The sequence below is a fragment of the Leucopleurus acutus genome (assembly GCF_964270905.1).
Source record: "Leucopleurus acutus genome assembly, chromosome: 2".
Taxonomy (NCBI): domain Eukaryota; kingdom Metazoa; phylum Chordata; class Mammalia; order Artiodactyla; family Delphinidae; genus Leucopleurus; species Leucopleurus acutus.
This window is the reverse complement of record NC_139143.1, coordinates 95,356,411-95,376,797: the sequence shown is the minus strand read 5'-3', so window position 1 is coordinate 95,376,797 and position 20,387 is coordinate 95,356,411. Positions and strand designations below refer to the sequence as shown.

At 36.8% G+C, this 20,387-nt stretch overlaps 1 protein-coding gene across 3 annotated transcripts in view; it reads left to right on the top strand.

Moving 5' to 3' along the window:
* Window positions 1-17,260, top strand: part of RAP1A (RAP1A, member of RAS oncogene family) — a 74,037-nt gene extending 56,777 nt beyond the window's left edge. For all 3 annotated transcript variants that reach the window (XM_082833664.1, XM_082833665.1, XM_082833663.1), the window contains exons 4-8: window positions 664-720; window positions 3,472-3,612; window positions 5,074-5,217; window positions 10,237-10,352; window positions 16,567-17,260. In XM_082833664.1, the coding sequence (XP_082689790.1) occupies window positions 664-720; window positions 3,472-3,612; window positions 5,074-5,217; window positions 10,237-10,323 (429 nt within the window). In that variant the 3' untranslated portion in view covers window positions 10,324-10,352; window positions 16,567-17,260. The remainder of the gene's footprint in view (window positions 1-663; window positions 721-3,471; window positions 3,613-5,073; window positions 5,218-10,236; window positions 10,353-16,566) is intronic.
* The last annotated feature ends 3,127 nt before the right edge of the window (window positions 17,261-20,387 follow it).

Here is a 20,387-nt window from a genome sequence, read left to right as displayed (position 1 = left end):
AACCTTCTCTTCTGTAAAGCCCTGGGAAAGTAGAATTCAGTATATGAAATTTCACCTTATACACACAGCTTTTCCAAAGAAGTACCTTTTTTTAAAGTCTTGAGAACTCTATAGGTTCAGTGTGACTGTGTTCCCTTTATCTCTTAAGAATTTCCTTTGTATTAAATTTGGGCATATTTTAGTAAAACTTTGACAACTTGAATCTGGTAAGTTGGCAAAGTTTTCTTTACCCCCAGATATTGGCTGTTTTGAGCTGCTTTTGTGCTTTGTTTTGAAGATAATATAAATATACATACTTTATACATTTTTTTTCCCTGTTAGAACTATACCTGTTTGTTGCAGTTTTTCTTAAATTGCAGAATATGACCATTGGCTTCTAATAATAACAACAATCATTACTCAGAGTTTATAGTGGTCAGAAAAATATCTAAACTCAGGATTAACAGTTCTAGCTTCTGTATTATTAATAGAATGTGTTTGAGACCTCCTGTTCTTTACTGTAGTACCAACTTGGTCTCCACCAATACAGCAAACTGCTAGAGAAAGGCTTTGTAGTTGTTAATAAGGACTTTGAGTGAAGAGGTGGGAGGAAAACAGACTGACATTTTGATGTTACTTTTTCATCCCCCTCCACCCCCCACCCCCCTGCCCTGACCCTAACAGCAAGTTGAAGTAGACTGCCAACAGTGTATGCTCGAAATCCTGGATACAGCAGGAACAGTAAGGATGTTTTCTCTTTTTTTTGGCGGGGGTAGGGTGGGTGGACAGATTTTCATTTGTGAACAGTATATGGTCACCTGAATGATTTCTGTGAGTAAAAGCATTTGTTCTGATTAAGAACGTTAAGTCTCTAAACGTAGGGCTTCCTAAATTTTCTTATGTGTGTGAAACTATCTATGATGTACTTAATGCCCACATATCACTATTAAATTGTATGTTGCGCTCACCTACAGAATCTGTGTGTTGAGTTTCTTTTCCCTGTATTGAGGTAAGGATGATGCTCTTAGTGCTTTAAACGAACAAACAAAAGGAAAGTATTTTAAATACGGAATTTTAGTTAAAATAGGTATTTCTCTGGGTTTAAATAAGACTAACTCTTAACACCATGGTCATTCATTTATTTAAAAAACTTTTTTTGCTTTTTATTAGCATTTTAACATCTCAAGGGACTGGTGACAGATACGTGTGTTCTGACAAAAATCTTTAGGATTATTTTGAGCCTCCTTTTTCACATGCTTAAATGAGTATAGTGACGTTTAGTACATTATAGGGTGCTTATAATGATCAAATGAGATAGTGATTATAAATCACTTGGCACAAAATGTCTTTTATATTTGTGTATTTGTGTATATGTGTATTTGCTTTTATTTTCATTGTCTTCATTTGTCCTCACCTTTTTAATTGTTTAATTAATTAATGATGGTTTTATTCTGCCACAATTATACTACCACAAAAAATGCACACATTAAATGATTTTCTTTTCTTTTTTTTTTCTCCATATACGTAGACTTTACCTATTAGGCAATTCCTAGCTTTAAAATGGATGGTATTCTTAAATGTTTTAAGTTGTTTTAAAATTCAGCACAAATATTCCCACTATAATTTTATAAATGGTAAGAAAGCTTCAGATCAAAAAAAAACTTAAGCAGACTGGAGCAATTAGAGTACGAATTATACCATATTTTTCTATTCTTTTGTGGGAAAATGGATCTTGATTCCAACAGGAAGCTTTGGATCACTGGAACTCCTTCTTTCTTATATCAGCTAAATTGAGACCTCCCCCTCTTGCCACTTCGTCCAACCCCCAAATTTCCTAGCTTCTGAATCAGCAATAATTCTCCTTTGTTCCCAAAGACCCCAACAGTTAAAAAAAAAAATACTTTCTATTTCTTCCTTTCACAGCCTCCACAAGTGTGAGGGCATTGTTTCTTCCTCCTCTTGTCCAAATTAAAATTTTCCCCTTCTGCAGAGATCTTCCGCTTGTGCTCTCAAATATCTTGTATTTATACCATCCTAGCACTCAGCATGCTGTGTTGTAATTTTCTGTTTACTTCTCTGTCCCCAGTGCCTTGCATAACGTTTGGAAAGTAGTTGATGCTCTTTGATCTTGTTCTAGATCACTCCTTACTCCTTAAGGATTTTTGCTTACTTTCTCCAACACTGCTTTAGTCCGAATTCTTGGTGATTTTAGTATCCAAATAGAATCTTTACGGGTAATATAGATGATCCAGTAGCTTGGCCTCTCAGGTCCTTGACCTCCACCCTGCTTCAGTCATTCATGCCCGTGGTCTTTACCCTAGACTATATGATTACCAGTAACATAATACCATCTTAAATCTCATTTTCAAGTGTCCTACTCTCTACTAACCATCTCTTGTTTCTCCATCTCACTTCCTTTCATGCCTTTCAACCTGACTGTAATCTGCAGTCTGTTAAATCTAACATCTTTGATTATCTATCATATCCTCAACCCCCTCTTTATACAGCTTCAAGTCCATGGTCTGTCATTCATAATCAATCCCTCGGATATATCCTCAACCTTCTTGACTTTTCAGCAACCTTTGACTCAGTAGGTCATTATCCTTATCTGTAAAAATTTTATTCATTTGACTTCTAGGAAACAACACTTGCTTGCTTTTCTCCCTGTATGATTCGTTACTCCTAAGTCTCCTTTCCTGATTTGTCTTCATTTCCCCAACCTCTTAATGTTGGAGGGCCTCAGAGTTCAGTACTTGGACTTCTCTTTTCCAAAACCACTACCTTGGACATCATCTTTTGTAGCACCAAAATAATTAAAATCTGTATATAAAAAGGAACTATATGCAGTTTTTCTAAATCACACAGAAACAAATTAAAGTGGTTAAGATTTCCGTTCTAATTCTGTAGCTGTTTCTAGTCGTGTACGTAGGGGACAGGGACATTCATGTCAAATTTTCCAGAAACCGTGTATCACGTCTTATGTTTCCTGTCATGATAACATGTAATAAAGAATTCAGGGCTTCCCTGGTGGCTCAGTGGTTACGAATCTGCCTGCCAATGCAGGGGACACAGGTTTGAGCCTTGGTCCAGGAAGATCCCACATGCCGCGGAGCAACTAAGCCCGTGCACTACAACTACTGAGCCTGCTTTCTGGAGCCCACGAGCCACAACTACTGAGCCTGCGTACTGCAACTACTGAGCCTGCGTACTGCAACTACTGAAGCCCGTGTGCCTAGAGACCGTGCTCCGCAACAAGAGAAGCCACCGCAATAAGAAGCCCGTGCACCGCAACGAAGAGCAGCCCCCGCTCGCAACTAAAGAAAGCCCACGTGCAGCAACGAAGACCTAATGCAGCCAAAAAATATTTATATATACATACATACATACATTAAAAAAAAAAAATTCAGTAGCTCACTTGTGATTATTCTGATTTAAATTGTTTCAATATACATTTAAGAAGTCATATTTATAATTGCATATTTTTTATTATAGGAGCAATTTACAGCGATGAGAGATTTGTATATGAAGAATGGCCAAGGGTTTGCACTAGTATATTCTATTACAGCTCAGTCCACATTTAATGACTTACAAGACCTGAGGGAACAGATTTTACGGGTTAAGGACACAGAAGATGTAAGTATTTCTCTATATATATAGCATACTGCCATCTCTCTATGGCCAAATAAAAAGTGTCCATTTTCTCTATCAGTAGAGGATTTAGAGGGTATTTACCATGCGCCTAAGAGCCCTGGTGACCAAAAACGTTTTTAAGCTTTCTAAATTTACCTACAGATAATATGCTGAGATGATTAGAAAAGAAGGACACGTATGTAAAGTTCTTCTTTCTCCACTGCACTTATGACCTACATGGTGCTATGTGGGTCATAAGTGGAGTGGAGAAAGAAGAATCAAAGAGTACTTGGTAGAAGAAGGGGGACTCCAGTTGGGCTTGGAAAGTTGGTAGTTATGTCAGAAACAGTGTTCAGAGAACATTATTAAGAACCGTAATGCTGTGTTCCTATTTCTAAAATTCTGTTGGTACAGTTTTTACTTAGTTTTTTCCTTTGAATTATGTTAAAGATTTTAATTAACTTACATTTTTATATATTTTTTTGGTTTTGTTTTAGAATTCTTTTTTTAATGTTAATTTTTTATTGTGGTAAAATATACTGTTTTAGAATTCTTGTCTTATTTGATGAATAGCATCATTGTTGTTTTGCCTTTTTGCAAAGATTAAATGTATATTTTACGTTTGTCTCAGTTTTGAGCTACAGAAAGTTCCTTTTTCAAAAGTTGTATAAATTAGGATATAAAATTTCATTTGTACCTTCTTTTCTGTTTTTGTGTGTTCTCTCTCATTATTAATGGGAACATAGGCACCTGCTTAAGACCTCAACTTTGGGTAATACTGTAGGCGGGAGGAATTTGCACCATATGACTCATGACCAACCATAACCTAATGAATAGTTCTCTTTCTTCCCATGACTAATTCATCTAAGAGAGTTCTCTTTTCATAGGCAATTACATGCAAATCACTGAATTCTGGTAATGTTAATCTCTTTATCCCATGTAATAAACTAAAGATTGAGTTGTAGATGAAGACATAGCTACTCAGTGGCTGTATTTTTATTCTTTTCCTTAATATCTCACCTAAGCTAGTCTGCAGATCTAGATGTCAGTTGTAGAAGTAAAACTTATTAACGTGTTGGTCTTGCCGCTACTATTGGCATTTTTTGGTCCTGTGAGATGAGGCACTTAAAACACACCAAGACAATGAGTATTGCAGGAGGTTCCTTTTCCTTCAGATTTTTCTACTTGGAATTCAGCCATTACCATTAGTCTACCTGAGCATTTTGGGATTATAGTCTTAAAATAATTTAGCAGATCAGTGTTGTAGAATCTTGTCCATATTTTTTCTGTCTCTTCCCCCTCCATTTTCCCCCCAACACACGTACATACACCTTTTTTTAAGCACTTGATGAAGATTATAGTCCTAACTAACACATTTCAGTTGGTGGCTGGTAGTTGCTTACTTATAAAAGGCTGAGTAACAAGTATGTTAGGGCTTATTATATGATTTTTTCCTTCTCGCAGGTTCCAATGATTTTGGTTGGTAATAAATGTGACCTGGAAGATGAGCGAGTAGTTGGCAAAGAACAGGGTCAGAATTTAGCAAGACAGTGGTGTAACTGTGCCTTTTTAGAATCTTCTGCAAAGTCGAAGATCAACGTTAATGAGGTAAACTACAGCTGCTAGGCAGCACAAATAAGTGCCTTTTTAGTTTCCTTTCTTTCAAGTTAACAGCCAAAAACATTTTTTAAAAAAGAAAAAGTGGTGTTCTTTTAAGTAGTCTTTATCTATCAATTTATGGAAAACACTAAGTAATTCCTAGAAACCTCATTCCTTCTCTTATATGAAATCACTTTGTTGGCTGTGATGAGGACACTTATATTTACCTTGTTGGCAAAGAGGTGGTTTAAGTTAAAGAATATGTTTTTTAAAGTCCTGCTAAGCCTCTAAATGATAAGCCAGAAAGTGGTGTGTGAAAATTGTCACATCACCCTTGTATTATAACAATTACCTATACAGATGTGTGTAAAAAGGTTGTAAAGTCAAGTAGAAAAACAAAAAAATCAAAGTAGTTACTGTAATGAACTTATGTTGTACAGAAAGGTATCATGGAATTTGGTGTTTTGAGTCCTGCTTCCCTTTGGTGCATGACTCAAAGGGAAGAATCTGTGTGAGTGTGGATGGATACAGAACTATGATTCACTCGGTCTTTTAGGCCGGATAACAGCAGGTGCACAAGGCTTTTTTTGTCCGTGACTTAACTACTCCACTATCCTGAGAACATAGCTGGGGACAGGAATGCTTAACAAGTAAGCTTGCCTGCCTGGATGTAAAGGGCCAATAGTTTACTGGATCCCTAAAAGATTAGTGCAATCCCCAACTGCAACCACTACATCCAAGCAAAATCTTAAGAGGTTCCTTTGCTTTTTGTTAATTTTAACATAAGCCTTTTTTTTCTTAAAAAAAAAGCAGAATAGGCTTCTTTCCTTTCCCAGTAGTACAGAAGTCTTCATTTGCCAGTGTGCTTGCCATTTGTAGCATCACAGGTAATCAGTCAGAGTTCAGCACACTTACAACATAGATGAGAGTTAAGACTGGTTTAGGTTATCAGAGTCCTCTGGTGTGTTTTTGCTTATGATTCCTCTCTGGCCTTTGGTTCTTTTGGTCACTTTTCCTTCACTGATATTATGGTTGTAGACTATTATTTGACTTTTTAAATGACCAAATTACTTTAAACGTGTGGCACGAAGAAAATTTAAGGTTGTGGGACTTCGCTGGTGGCGAGGTGGTTAAGAACCCGCCGGCCAATGCAGGGGACACGGGTTTGAGCCCCAGTCCGGGAAGATCCCACGTGCCACGGAGCAGCTGAGCCCACGCGCCCACGCCCTAGAGCCTGTGCTCCACAGCAAAGAGGAGCCACCGCAATGAGAAACCCGCGCACCACAATGAAGACCCAACGCAGCCATAAATAAATAAATAAGTTTTACAAATAATAAGTCAAAGCTTGTCTTTCAGATAAAACCAGTTTTCATAAATACATAAAAATAAGAAATTCATAAATTTTATTTATTCAGCAAATATTCATTGTGTTCCTATGTTCCACTGTGTTAGGCACCAGGGTAACAGTCATTTAGACAGAGACTATTCTTGCCCTCAAGAAGTTTACATCCTAATGGGGAACAAGTCCTGCTGAGATCTTCAACAACAGTTATTTGTAATTCACTGCCAAGTAAATGAAAGGAAGTATGAAATGCTTCTAGTTTCAACTTTCTCTGTTGTGGAATTACAGTTTCATAGATGTTATCCTGAAAAACATGGCTGATCATAAAATGTTGATTTTTGGTTTAGTCTCCCCCACACCACCACCAAAAAAGAAAAGAGAGAGAACGTTAAGGTAAAACACATAAACACATGAGGTAAAACAATGAGCTTGGCTAGGGGAGTAGTAGTGCACGGTCACCATCTGCAGGATGATTGGCCTTAGAGATATAGTTCCTGCTGTCCTGTGATCACCCTCACTGGTACCCGACCACCAAGTTCATAGGACTCGGCCGAGGTTGAGTTGGGCCAGGGTCCAGTGAGCACAGTGGACCGGAGGTATTCCTTACCTTTCAAGCATTACCTGTTTGTGGGAACTTACATGCTACTAGATCTCCCTCCTCTGGGTTTCAGTTTCCCATGCAGCAGAGGTGCTTTTTCACAGTAGCCTCGTTGAAATCAACCGTTGACATGAAGGTTTATAAAACAAAAATAGAAAAAAAATACAACAAAATGAAATACATTAGCTACTTAAGGTTCTTTACTCTTTTGGAAAACATACAAACTTTATGCTAGAAATTCTTGAGAGTGTAATAATTTCTTTCTTTTAATATTTCTCTCTTGATAGCCTAATAATCCAACTGTGGAGTTTTGGGGGTAGTTAATAGTTCCTCAGACAGCTAATGCCTTGAAAATATGTGTGTGATTTCTGAGTGCCTGAAGATAGAGAGATCATGCTTTCACATGATTGAACTCTTGGACTCAAGTTTGAAATCATACAGGGACATCCTGCTTAACTAAATTGCCCTCTAATTCTCTACTATCTATATCAGAGAATATATAATTTTTTTTAAAAAAAACTCTTGGGACTTCGCTGGAGGTCCAGTGGGTAAGACTCCATTCTCCCAATGCAGGGGGCCCAGGTTTGATTCCTGGTCGGGGAACTAGATCCCGCATGCACGCCGCAAGTAAGAAGCCTGCATGCCTCAACTTAAAAAAAAAAAAAAGGTCCCGCATGCTACAACGAAGATCCCACGTGCCACAGCTAAGACACGGCACAGCCAAAATAAATAAATAAGTAAAAATAAATAAATATTTTTTTAAAAAACTCATCATTTTTATTGTGTTTTGAAAGTAGTACATAGTTGTATCAGAATCACATCAGTCTTAATCAAGAATTAATTGTTCTTTGCTGATGCTGGAATAATAATTGGAATCAAAACATCCCAATTAAGGAGTGATAGAGGGATTGAGAAATTATTCTGTGTTCCCTTTAGATTTTTCTGTAGTTCAGAAGGATGAGGAAGAACCTAGACTGAGGGCTTTCAGCATATCTAACCAAATAACTATAGTTCGAACTTGCTCTCATCACTGCTGCTGTGAGGTAGGCACCGTTTGCCAAGGAACTCCTTAAGGGTAATACCACAAAACCAGTTACCATTTTGTTTAGTACCAGAAACCCATGGCTACCATGAAGAAACATGCTGTTTGATTAATTTACTATTTTAGTTTATCCTTTTGTTATTTTTCACTTATAGATTATGCACTGAGGCTGGGGAACTAATGAGATTTTGTTTATGGCTTATGAACATTAAGTTCTTGAAGGGCTTTGGAGCTGTGAAACAGAAACTACCATTTTGTTCATAAACTCTTAAGTTTTCAACTTTCTTAGAAATAAGATAATAGAATTAAATGGTTGAAAGAAAATGGGAGAGTGGGTAGGATGGACCAGAAAGAAAATATAAATGAATCAATAGCTTTGGGATAAATCTGTTTATCCCAAAGGGGGGTAAATGAAGGGGTCCCCCCTTCAACAATTAATTTAGGCTTGTAATCTTAGGACCATTATTTTTTAAATTGAAGTATAGTTTGCTGTACAATATTATATGTTATAGGTGTACAGTGTAGTGATTCATAATTTTTAAAGGTTTTACTCCATTTATAGTTATTATAAAATATTGGTTATATTCCCCATGTTGCTATTCCCCATATATTCCCCATATATCGTTGTAGCTTATTTTATACCTAATAGTTTGTACCTCTTAACCCCTACCCCTATATTGCCCCTCCCCCCTTCCTCTCCCCACTGGTAACCACTAGTTTGTTCTTTGTATCTGTGAGTCTGCTTCTTTTTTGTTATATTCACTAGTTTGTTGTATTTTTTAGATTGCACATATAAATGATATCACACAATATTTGTCTTTGTCTGACTTATTTCACTTAGCATAATGCCTTCTAAGTCCATCCATGTTGCTGCAAATGGCAAAATTTCGTTCTTTATAGCAGAGTAGTATTCCATTGTATATATACACCACATCTTCTTTATTCATTCATCTGTTGATGGACACTTCCATATCTTGGCAGTTGCAAATAATGCTGCTATGAACATTGGGGTGCATGTATCTTTTTTAAAAATATTTATTTATTTACTTCTTTACTTACTTACTTACTTACTTTGGCTGCGCCAGGTCTTAGTTGTGGCACTAGGGATCTTTTTTTTTAGTTGCGTCATGCGGACCTCTTAGTTGCAGCATGCGTGTGGGATCTAGTTCCTGACTAGGGATCGAACCTGGGCCCCCTGAATTGGGAGCATGGAGTGTTACCCACTGGACCACCAGGGAAGTCCCATGGGGTGCATGTATCTTTTCAAATTAGTGTTTTTGGGTTTTTTTGGATATATACCCAGGAGTGGAATTGCTGGGTCATATGGTAGCTCTATTTTTCGTTTTCTTGAGAAACCTCCATACTGTTTTCCACAGTGGCTGCACCAATTTACATTCCCACCAACAGTGTAGGAGGGTTCCCTTTTCTTCACATCTTCATCAACATTTGTTATTTGTGTTCTTTTTGATAATTGCCATTCTAACAGGTGTGAGGTGATATCTCATTGTGGTTTTGATTTGCATTTCCCTGATGATGAGCGATGTTGAGCATCTTTTTATGTGCCTGTTGGCCATCTGCATTTCTTCTTTGGAAAAATGTACATTTGGCAAAATATTACTAACTGGTGAATATGGGTGAAGAAAATACATAAGTTCTTGGTACCTGCAACTTTTCTGTAAGTTAGAACTTTTTTAAAAATAAAGCAAGTATAAAGATATAAGTGAAGCATTAACTGTTCTCTTAATAATTAGGTTTTTGAAGCATCAAAGATTCCACTTCACTATCTTGTTTTTTTCACTACTAATTCTTTTTACTAATTTGTTATTGAATATCTCTAAGAGCAAGTTTATTTCCCTCATTGTAAGTAGGTAAGTTGTGCTTTACCCTGACTGAAAATCAGCTGAGGCTTCTTAGAAACCTGCTGTTTCTAAGAAGCAGCAAAATACAGATCCAAGAGCAGAATAATATTTCACAGAATCAAGATTGTTTTGTGGAACAAGGTCTCAAATATTGGTTAAATAAGTACTTTTTCTTGTTTTTATTTAGATATTTTATGACCTGGTCAGACAGATAAATAGAAAAACACCAGTGGAAAAGAAGAAGCCTAAAAAGAAATCATGTCTGCTGCTTTAGACCCACAATAAGCAGCAGCTCTGAGCCAGGTAAGATGCTAAAAGCAGAGCAGATACCTTTCTCATCCTCTTATTTGGGGCTTTCCCCAACATTAACCACTTCCCATTTCACCTCTTAGGGTATTTCCAGGCTTCTGTAATTTGTAAATGTTTTATATAACTTATAGATATGTTCATCTACTGGATAATTTGTCTTTTTCTCCATGAGATTCTAAGCTGTCTGAGGGAGGGCAAGGATCATGTCTGTTTTACTCACCAGTACATCCTCAGTGCCTAGTACAGAATGGGTGTCCAAACAATAGTGGTTCAATGAATAGAAAGCCTTCCAAGGTCACACCGAAATTCAAGCTGAATTGAAGTGGAACAGTGGTTTATCTGAAAATAATTTTTTTTTTGATGAAATATTTCAAAGTGAGCACACATATATATCAGTAATAGTCATTCCTCCTCAGATGTAATCCCAGCCCTGATTCCTGACACAATGGATTAGTTTTGCCTCTATGAACTTAACAGAAACAAAAACACTTAATGTGTTATTTTATGTGTGGCTTCTTTCACTCAAAAATGTTTTTGAGAATAATCCTTGTTGCATACAGCAGTAGTTTATTTTTATTGTATGACTATACTAGCAATATATTTATGTATTCTGCTGTTGATGGACATATGGGTTCTTTCCAGGAACAAGTATGGTGCCTGTGCACTTTCTATTTTTTCTTTTTCTTTTTCTTTTTTTTTGAGATGATCATATGGTTTTTATTCTTCAATTTGTTAATATGGTGTATCACATTGATTTATTTGCATATATTGAAGAATCCTTGCATCCCTGGGATATATCCCACTTGATCCTGGTGTATGATCCTTTTAATGTGCTGTTGGATTCTGTTTGCTAGTATTTTGTTGAGGATTTTTGCATCTATATTCATCATTGATATTGGTCTGTAATTTTCTCTTTTTGTAGTATCTTTGTCTGGTTTTGGTATCAGGGTGATGGTGGCCTCATAGAATGGGTTTGGGAGTGTGCCTTCCTCTGCAATGTTTTGGGAGAGTTTGAGAAGGATGGTTGTTAGCTCTTCTTTAAATGTTTGATAGAATTCCCCTGTGAAGCCATATGGTCCTGAGCTTTTGTTTGTTGGAATTTTTTTTTTTCTTTTTTTTTTTGCACGGTACGCGGGCCTCTCACTGTTGTGGCCTCTCCCGTTGCAGAGCACAGGCTCCGGACGTGCAGGCTCAGAAGCCATGGCTCACGGGCCTAGCCGCTCCACGGCATGTGGGATCTTCCCGGACCGGGGCACGAACCCGTGTCCCCTGCATCGGCAGGCGGACTCTCAACCACTGTGCCACCAGGGAAGCCCTTGTTGGAATATTTTTAATCACAGTTTCAATTTCACTACTTCTGATTGGTCTGTTCATATTTTCTATTGCTTTCTAAGAATTTGTCCATTTCTTCCAGGTTGTCCATTTTATTGGCCTAGAGTTGCTTGTAGTAAGTAGTCCCTTAGGATGCTTTGTATTTCTGTGGTGTCTGTTGTAACTTCTTTTTCATTTCTAAGTTTATTGACTTGAGTCCTCTCCCTCTTTTTCTTGATGAGTCTGGCTAATGGCTTATCAATTTTGTTTATCTTCTCAGAGAACCAGCTTTTAGTTTTATTGATCTTTGCTATTTTTTTCTTTGTTTCTATTTCATTTATTTCTGCTCTGAATCTTTATGATTTCTTTCCTTCTGCTAACTTTGGGTTCTGTTTGTTCTTCTTTCTCTAGTTCCTTTAGATGTAAGGTTAGATAGGTGTAAGGTAAGACTGTTTATTTGAGACTCCTCTTGTTTCTTGAGGTAGGCTTGTATAGCTATAAACTTCCCTCTTAGAACTGCTTTTGCTGCATCCCATAGGTTTTGGATCGTCGTATTTTCATTATCATTTGTTTCTAGGTATATTTTGATTTCCTCTTTGATTTCTTCAGTGATCTCTTGGTTATTTAGTAACGTATTGTTTAGCCTCCGTGTGTTTGTATTTTTTACGTTTTTTTCCCTGTAATTGATTTCTAATCTCATAGTGTTGTGGTCAGAAAAGATGCTTGATATGATTTCAATTTTCTTCAATTTACTGAGGCTTGATTTTGTGAGCCAAGATGTGATCTATCCTGGAGAATGTTCCATGCACACTTGAGAAGAAAGTGTAATCTGCTGTTTTGGAATGGAATGTCCTATAAATATCAATTAAATCTATCTGGTCTGTTGTGTCATTTAAAGCTTCTGTTTCCTTATTAATTTTCTGTTTGAATGATCTGTCCATTGGTGTAAGTGAGGTGTTAAAAGTCCCCCACTATTATTGTGTTACTGTCAATTTCCTCTTTTATAGCTGTTAGCAGTTGCCTTATGTATTAAGGTGCTCTATGTTGGGTGCATATATATTTATAATTGTTATAGATTCTTCTTGGATTGATCTGTTGATCATTATGTAGTGTCCTTCCTTGTCTCTTGTAACATTCTTTATTTTAAAGTCTATTGTATCTGATAATGAGTGTTGCTGCTCCAGCTTTCTTTTGATTTCCATTTGCATGGAATATCTTTTTCCATCCCCTCACTTTCAGTCCCTAGGTCTGAAGTGGGTCTCTTGTAGACAGCATATATGGGTCTTGTTTTTGTATCCATTCAGCAAGCTTGTGTCTTTTGGCTGGAGCATTTAATCCATTCACGTTTAAGGTAATTATCAATATGTATGTTCCTATGACCATTTTCTTAATTGTTTTGGGTTTGTTTTTGTAGGTCCTTTTCTTCTCTTGTGTTTCCCACTGACAGAAGTTCCTTTAGCATTTGTTGTAGAGCTGGTTTGGTGGTGCTGAATTCTCTTAGCTTTTGCTTGTCTGTAAAGCTTTTGATTTCTCTATCGAATTTGAATGAGATCCTTGCCGGGTAATCTTGGTTGTAGGTTCTTCCCTTTCATCACTTTAAGTATATCATGCCACTCCCTTCTGGCTTGTAGAGTTTCTGCTGAGAAATCAGCTGTGAACTTTATGGGAGTTCCCTTGTATGTTATTTGTCATTTTTCCCCTGCTGCTTTCAATAATTTTTCTTTGTCTTTAATTTTTGCCAATTTGATTACTGTGTGTCTCGTCATGTTTCTCCTTGGGTTTATCCTGTATGGGAGTCGCTGTGCTTTCTGGACTTGGTTGGCTATTTCCTTTCCCATGTTAGGGAAGTTTTTGACTATAATCTCTTCAAATATTTTCTCTGGTCCTTTCTCTGTCTCTTCTCATTCTGGGACCCCTCCCTATAAAGCGAATGTTGTTGCGTTTAATGTTGTCCCAGAGGCCTCTTAGGCTGTCTTCATTTCTTTTCATTCTTTTTTCTTTATTCTGTTCCACAGCAGTGAATTCCACCATTCTGTCTTCCAGGTACTTACCGTTCTTCTGCCTCAGTTATTGATTCCTTCTAGTGTAGTTTTCGTTTCAGTTATTGTATTGTTCATCTGTTTGTTCTTTAATTCTTCTAGGTCTTTGTTAAACATTTCTTGCATCTTCTCGATCTTTGCCTCCGTTCTTTTTCTGAGGTCCTGGATCATCTTCACTATCATTATTCTGAATTCTTTTTCTGGAAGGTTGCCTATCTCCACTTCATTTAGTTGTTTTTCTGGGGTTTTATCTTGTTCCTTCATCTGGTACATAGCCCTCTGCCTATTCATCTTGTCTGTCTTTCTGTGAATGTGGGTTTTGTTCCACAGGCTTCAGGATTGTAGTTCTTCTTGCTTCTGCTGTCTGCCCTGTGGTAGATGAAGCTGTCCTGTGCACTTTCTTGTACAAGTCTTTATGTACATGTGCATGCATTTCTGTTTGGTGTGTGTGTGTGTGTGTGTGTATGAATGAAATGGCCAGACTATACACTATATATGTGGTAGCTTTGGTGGATACTGCTAAGAAATTTTTCCAAGTAGTTGTACCAGTTTACACACCTACTAGCAGTTTACGAGTTCCACATCCTCCCCAAATTTGGTATTGTCAGTGTTTGTAACTTGAGCCATTCTGCTGGATGTGTGTTGGTATGTCAGTGTAGTTTTAGAAGTCATTTCCTCTCAGGTGTGGGTTGACGTCTTTCAAATGTTTCTTCTGTAGGTCTGTAGGTAGTAGTCAACTTTAAGTACCACTTAAGTTTTCATTAAGTGAACCCATTGGAGAGAAATTAGTGGCCGCATTGAAGCTGCCTATCGCTGCCTATCACGTAAGCAACCAGGCCATGTGGGACCATTTGTTTTCCCTTAATTATATATTTAAATCCCCTGAACAGTTTTTACTTATGTTCATCAACTCTGTAAACATTACCATAAAAGAATACTTTCATGGAGTGGATTTATGATGTAATTTGATGCTAATTATGGGACTGTTACTAAACTGGGTCCGCTTAGAGGAGAGTTGGTTGTGCTAAAACTCTTGTAGGTCTCTTGGGTCTGTTTAGTAGATTACATCTTCTGGAGCATCAAATTAACTAATATGTGCTTCCTTAGAGATATGAATGAAACTCTCTTAGGGGAAACAACTGAGTAATTGTACCCCTTTTTGAAATGAAGTAGAGGGAAAATAGACAGAAAGGAGTAAAGGTCACAGATTGCCTCTGGATAGTGAGATTTTGGAAAAACAGCTTCTGGCCAAATGCTTGCTTAGGCTTTTAGTGAAATCTTGAGTCAGTAACTATAAATCATCAGCTCCTTGAAGGTGATTATTGTTAAAGTTGATAGTATTTGTGTTTCTTTAGGTAAGGGTACAAAGGTAGAAAAAAATGAGAACTCCAGTTCCTGTTCTGAAATGTATTTAACTCTTCTACAGTTAGTTGTCTGGCTTTTTTTTTTTTGGGGGGGCTGCTTTGGTTCTTCGTTGCTGTGCATGGGCTTTCTCTAGTTGCGGCGAGCGGGGGCTACTCTTCGTTGTGGTGTGCAGGCCTCTCATTGTGGTGGCTTCTCTTGTTGTGGAGCGTGGGCTTCAGTAGTTGTGGCACATGGGCTCAGTAGTTGTGGCTTGCAGGCTCTAGAGTGCGGGGCTCAGTAGTTGTGGCGCACAGGCTTCGTTGCTCCATGGCATGTAGGATCTTCCCGGACCAGGGCTTGAACCCGTGTCCCCTGCTTTGACAGGCGGATTCTTAACCAGTGCACTACCAGGGAAGCCCCTGACTGGCTCATTTTTATCATTATCTTAGCTGACCCTCGTTTAATGTCCAGTTCTCAGAAAATGTCCTTTTAGCTTATGTCTAAAGGAAGAGGTGCCGTCTCCTGGCCTATTGGGCAGATTCATTCACGTACACCCTACAGTGTACTACTATGAGTGTTACCTTAGAGGAAAGAAATCTTGACCTAAATCTAGAAATAAGACTTTCATCCTGGTTGCATAAATTCTTAGGCTCTGATAGGTAATTCAGCTTACAATATATTTAATGTTACCTGAGATCTCTGTGCATATTTGATAATACCAAATAATAGGTCACTTAGTCATCAGAATACTTTGCAGAGCATTTTGCTGTGATTATAGACTTGAAGTGCTATGTTGATCCCATTTAAGAAGTACTGAGATATGGAATAAATTTAAATAGCCACTATAAATGGTTTTAGTAAGGGTATGTGAACCTTAAGGGCAGCTTACCTAGCCCTAGCCGTTAGGCAAAATCATACTGAAGCGTGTTACTCTCTTTCTAATATGTCCTACTTTTTTAAACTGAGGAAAGAAATTCATCTTCAGGAAATTATTCCTTTAACCTAATTCTTTTCTGCTGAGCAGTAAACCTAACTTTGAGTCTTCTGCCCTTGAAAATGGGCATTAGCTCTTTCTGTATCATTTCTTCTTGTCCTAGCCTGAATTGGAATAGGTAACCCTAATATAAATAATCATAAAATGGTTGGATAAAGAATTTCCATTGGGAAGTTGATGCAGGCATGAGTTGTTTCCTTAGTGGAAAAGGAACCTTTAAAAATAAGATGATACTGGGGTAGAAATGAAATAATCACTGTTTTCCTCTTTACAGACAGGACTGCCAGATATATTGTGAAACACTAAGTACAATAAAACTATTTTTTAAACATTTTTAAAGGGAGTTTAAAATAGCCTTGTTACTATATATGTTTAATATAATTTAGTTATCTAATAATGATCAGCCAAAATCATTATTTCTCTCTGTATTATTATGTGTCTACTTATTTACTATCATCTTCTGACATCAAGGTTAACCATATATATCAGTATATATATATCTATCTATTCAATGTTCTAGATTACAGGAATGAAGAACTGTTGCCTAATTGGAAAGTGCCAGCATTCCAGACTTCAAAAAATAAATCTGAAGAGGCTTCTCCTGTTTTATATATTATGTGAAGAGTTTAGATCTTATATTGGTTTGCACAAGTTCCCTGGAGAAAAGAATTGCTCTGTGTATATCTCTTGGAAAATAAGACAATAGTATTTCTCCTTTGCAATAGCAGTTATAACAGATGTGAAAATAAATATACTTGACTCTAATATGATTATACAAAAGAGCATGGATGCATTTCAAATGTTAGATATTGCTACTATAATCAAATGATTTCATATTGACCTTTTTATCATGTTTCCTCCCTGTCAAGCACTAAAAAGTTGAACCATTATACTTTATATCTGTAATGATATAGATTATGAAAATTTCCCCTCAGACTCATTGCAGCAGATAACTTTTTTGAGTCATTGACTTCATTTTATATTTAAAAAATTATGAAATATCATTCTGTCATTATATTCTAATTAAAATTGTTTGTGCATAATGCTTTGGAAAAATGGGTCTTTTATAGAGAAAAAAACTGGGATAACTGATTTCTATGGCTTTCAAAGCTAAAATATATAATATACTAAACCACCTCTAATATTGCTTCTTGTGTTTTACTGTCAGATTAAATTACAGCTTTTATGGATGATTAAATTTTAGTACATTTTCATTTGGTTTGTGTGTTTTTGTTATTGTTTATAGATTTAAGGCCTTTATTTTATAATGATCACATTGTTTTAAATGCAGCAGTAGCTCCTTCCTGGCTGGTACCTGCAGAACACTTGGCTTTAAACCCCTAAGTAAATGGTGATTTCTCTACAAACAGACCTCGCACTTTCTGTTCTATATATATTTATTCCTATTATACAGTAAAATACATCAGACTACATACAATAGTTTTGTATATTCTCTCTTGATCTTAAAGATTGTATCTTATTGAATAAAATATCCCACTGTGTTATTTTTATATGTAAAAAGATAAGTTTAATACTGTATCAGGGTTTAACTTTTACTACTTCAAATCTTCCACAGGTTGTAATTTCAAGGGAATCATTTTGCCATTGTTAATTTGTTGAGTATAAGTCCACCAATGAAATGTTATGTAAATATTTTCAAGTTTGCTTTATAATAGATCGAAGAATCTAAGAGAAGTGGGTAAAAGTGAAAAAGCATATAAAGGATGTGTCAGTTGCTTTTTCTTCAACTGTATATGAAGTAGTATAGTGGTAGTCATATGGAAAAGATTGCTAAGTTAAATTTTTAGCTGGCTATATAGTGGTGCTTTTCCTTTCCTTCCCAGTTTTTTTTTCTGTTTTTTACAAAAAGTGGGGCTTAAGTAGGACATGGACCTAGGGTGATATGACTTATGTACACCATAGAGGTAGAGCAAAACAGCTTGTTAGCCACTTAAGTGCTAGAGAAGGAAAGAAACAAGCTTAGGAAACCCTGTGCCTTGTCCCTGAATATTGAGGAGGAAACCAGTCCTAGAAAGTCTAAATCATTGCTCAGGGATCTAGATGCTGTCTCGTTGCAACTAGGTGTGAAGTAGTGTTCATGCCTTGTTGAGACTTCCTAGGAGTGTGGTCAGCCCCATCAGTTACTAAATTGAAATTTAAAGATCAGATTTCAAATGTAATCTCTGACCAACCTGAGAAAATGTTAAAATATTGTAAAAAGAAAATTTGGAAATTGTATTCTTTTAAGTTTCTAATAAACTTAGTTACCTAATACTTACCTTCTACTGATTCAGTTATACATATGTCTGGGACTGAGGGGCCAAAAATCTCATAAATGCAATAAATTAAAAAAAAAATAAGTGAAGCATTAGGGCCAGTCTGTCCAGGTCAGTGTAGCATATTTTAAGGTCCTCTAAAGTCATTCTGCTTTGAAACTCACCTCTCAAACATTCCTTTGGACTTAAAATCATAGATAACCATCTCATAAGCGAGCAAACATTTCTAAATATTACCTGTTACATAGATTGTGTCGTTATTTGCCAGATTAAGTAGGAATTATTTTAAATAAGAAGAACTCCCAAGTTACAGTCTGCTTGACTAGGAGCATAACTTGATGTCCTCTGTTTTAGGACATGGTAGGAAAAGACGACAGGTACTGGATTTCTTTGTTACATCTTACACAGTCTACTTGGGATAAAGGTAGAACTGTGAAGAAAAATGCCCTTGTGGCACACAGTAGTGTGCAGAGCAGGACCAGCTGAATTCAGAGACATGCATTGTTATCTCAAAGACGTCTGCCATTGCTGAGCAAGATGGAAAGGTATCCTGTCAGAAAGTGAGATAGGTGTGCTTTTATATTGTCCCTATGTGAAGTCCTTAGTCTTGGTTCCAGAGGGGAGGGTGCCTGAAAATACGATATATTTTTATAGTAGAAAAATCAAAAAGTCCTCAAGGATATTATATGAATCTCATATGGTGAATATTCAAGAACTGACACCGTATCAGTATTTATGGCTATTTAAAGTATATTAACTTTGGTTATATGAGTAATATCTAATTTAAAGGAGGCTTGATGTCACAGTCGGTTTTTTCCGACTAGAATACGAACAACTTTTTGCTTTTTTCCACTAGAATACGAACAACTTTAATGGCTTCATAGTGTCCCCAAACAATCTTAGTTTTAGAAACTAAGTTAATACATAATCTATAATTTTACCCTCCACCAGGGGGAGCTTCAGTATCAGTTAACACTTCTACCATTGAATTAAAAGTAGATATTCAAGCCATCTATTCTATAAATACTGTGTGCCTCACAAAGAGGTGTGAAGGCCCTCCCTCAAGAGTTTGCAGTTTAATTGGGCAGAGAAGATATAAGAAATTCGTCAGAGATATGAATAGCATTGTAATTCATTGAACTGTGGCCACAGGGCAAATTCTCTTAGGAATGTTTAGAGAGAGATGGATATTGGTGTGTTTTTCTCTTCCCTACAACTTTGAACGAACCTGTATTTGGCAGCTTGGTTTGCCATCATAGCCGGCTGCCTTTTACTCCTTGGTGAAACCGTGTGCATCTTTGGAGTTAGAATGTACTTGGAAAAAGTCAATCCTTGGGAAGATACTGATCTTTATTACCAACTTTATGAACATAGGTTACTTGGTCTGAGGCTGTTTTTCTCCACATATGAACATTCTGCATTTTCTGGACCTGCCCAATTTCAAATAGTTTGCCTCATTATCCTCATAGGTACACATATATTTGTCAGTTCACGTATCCGATTTTTGTTTTCAGGACTGAGGGACAGAAAGATACAAAGATTACCTCAGTATTTTCCTTTGTAAGCAATCATAGTAGAATGTTAGAGGGCGTAAAATACACTCATAAATATGAGTAGTGAAACCAAAGTGTGAAGAAATTGTCAGGTATTCGGAGGAGGAAAATAACTTGTAAAATAACCTTTTGTTTTGTTTGGGTCTTGTACTTATTTAAGGTGCTACTTAAATGTGTGTTAAAATAGCCCCTCTTGACTCAGCTCCAAACTTAAAAGGGCAGAGTGGTTTGGGTGCTTGTCCAGGATCTGGAAGGAGCCCATCTTGCCGGGGAGGAAATGAATGTGAGCTTTGAGGCAGTCTAACCACCCAGCTTTTAGCATTTCTATTCCCGAAAAATGTAAAAACATGCAAGTTATTCTTGAAAATGTAGCATAGACATTGCATTGAACATGGATTTTTCTTACTATAACTTCATCTTGGGTTTGTTGAATGTGTTGAATGTGTAGTGCACTTATTTAATGCCATATCTTGCTTAAATACTCTTGTTGAGAACAGCTGGAGACTTTGAAC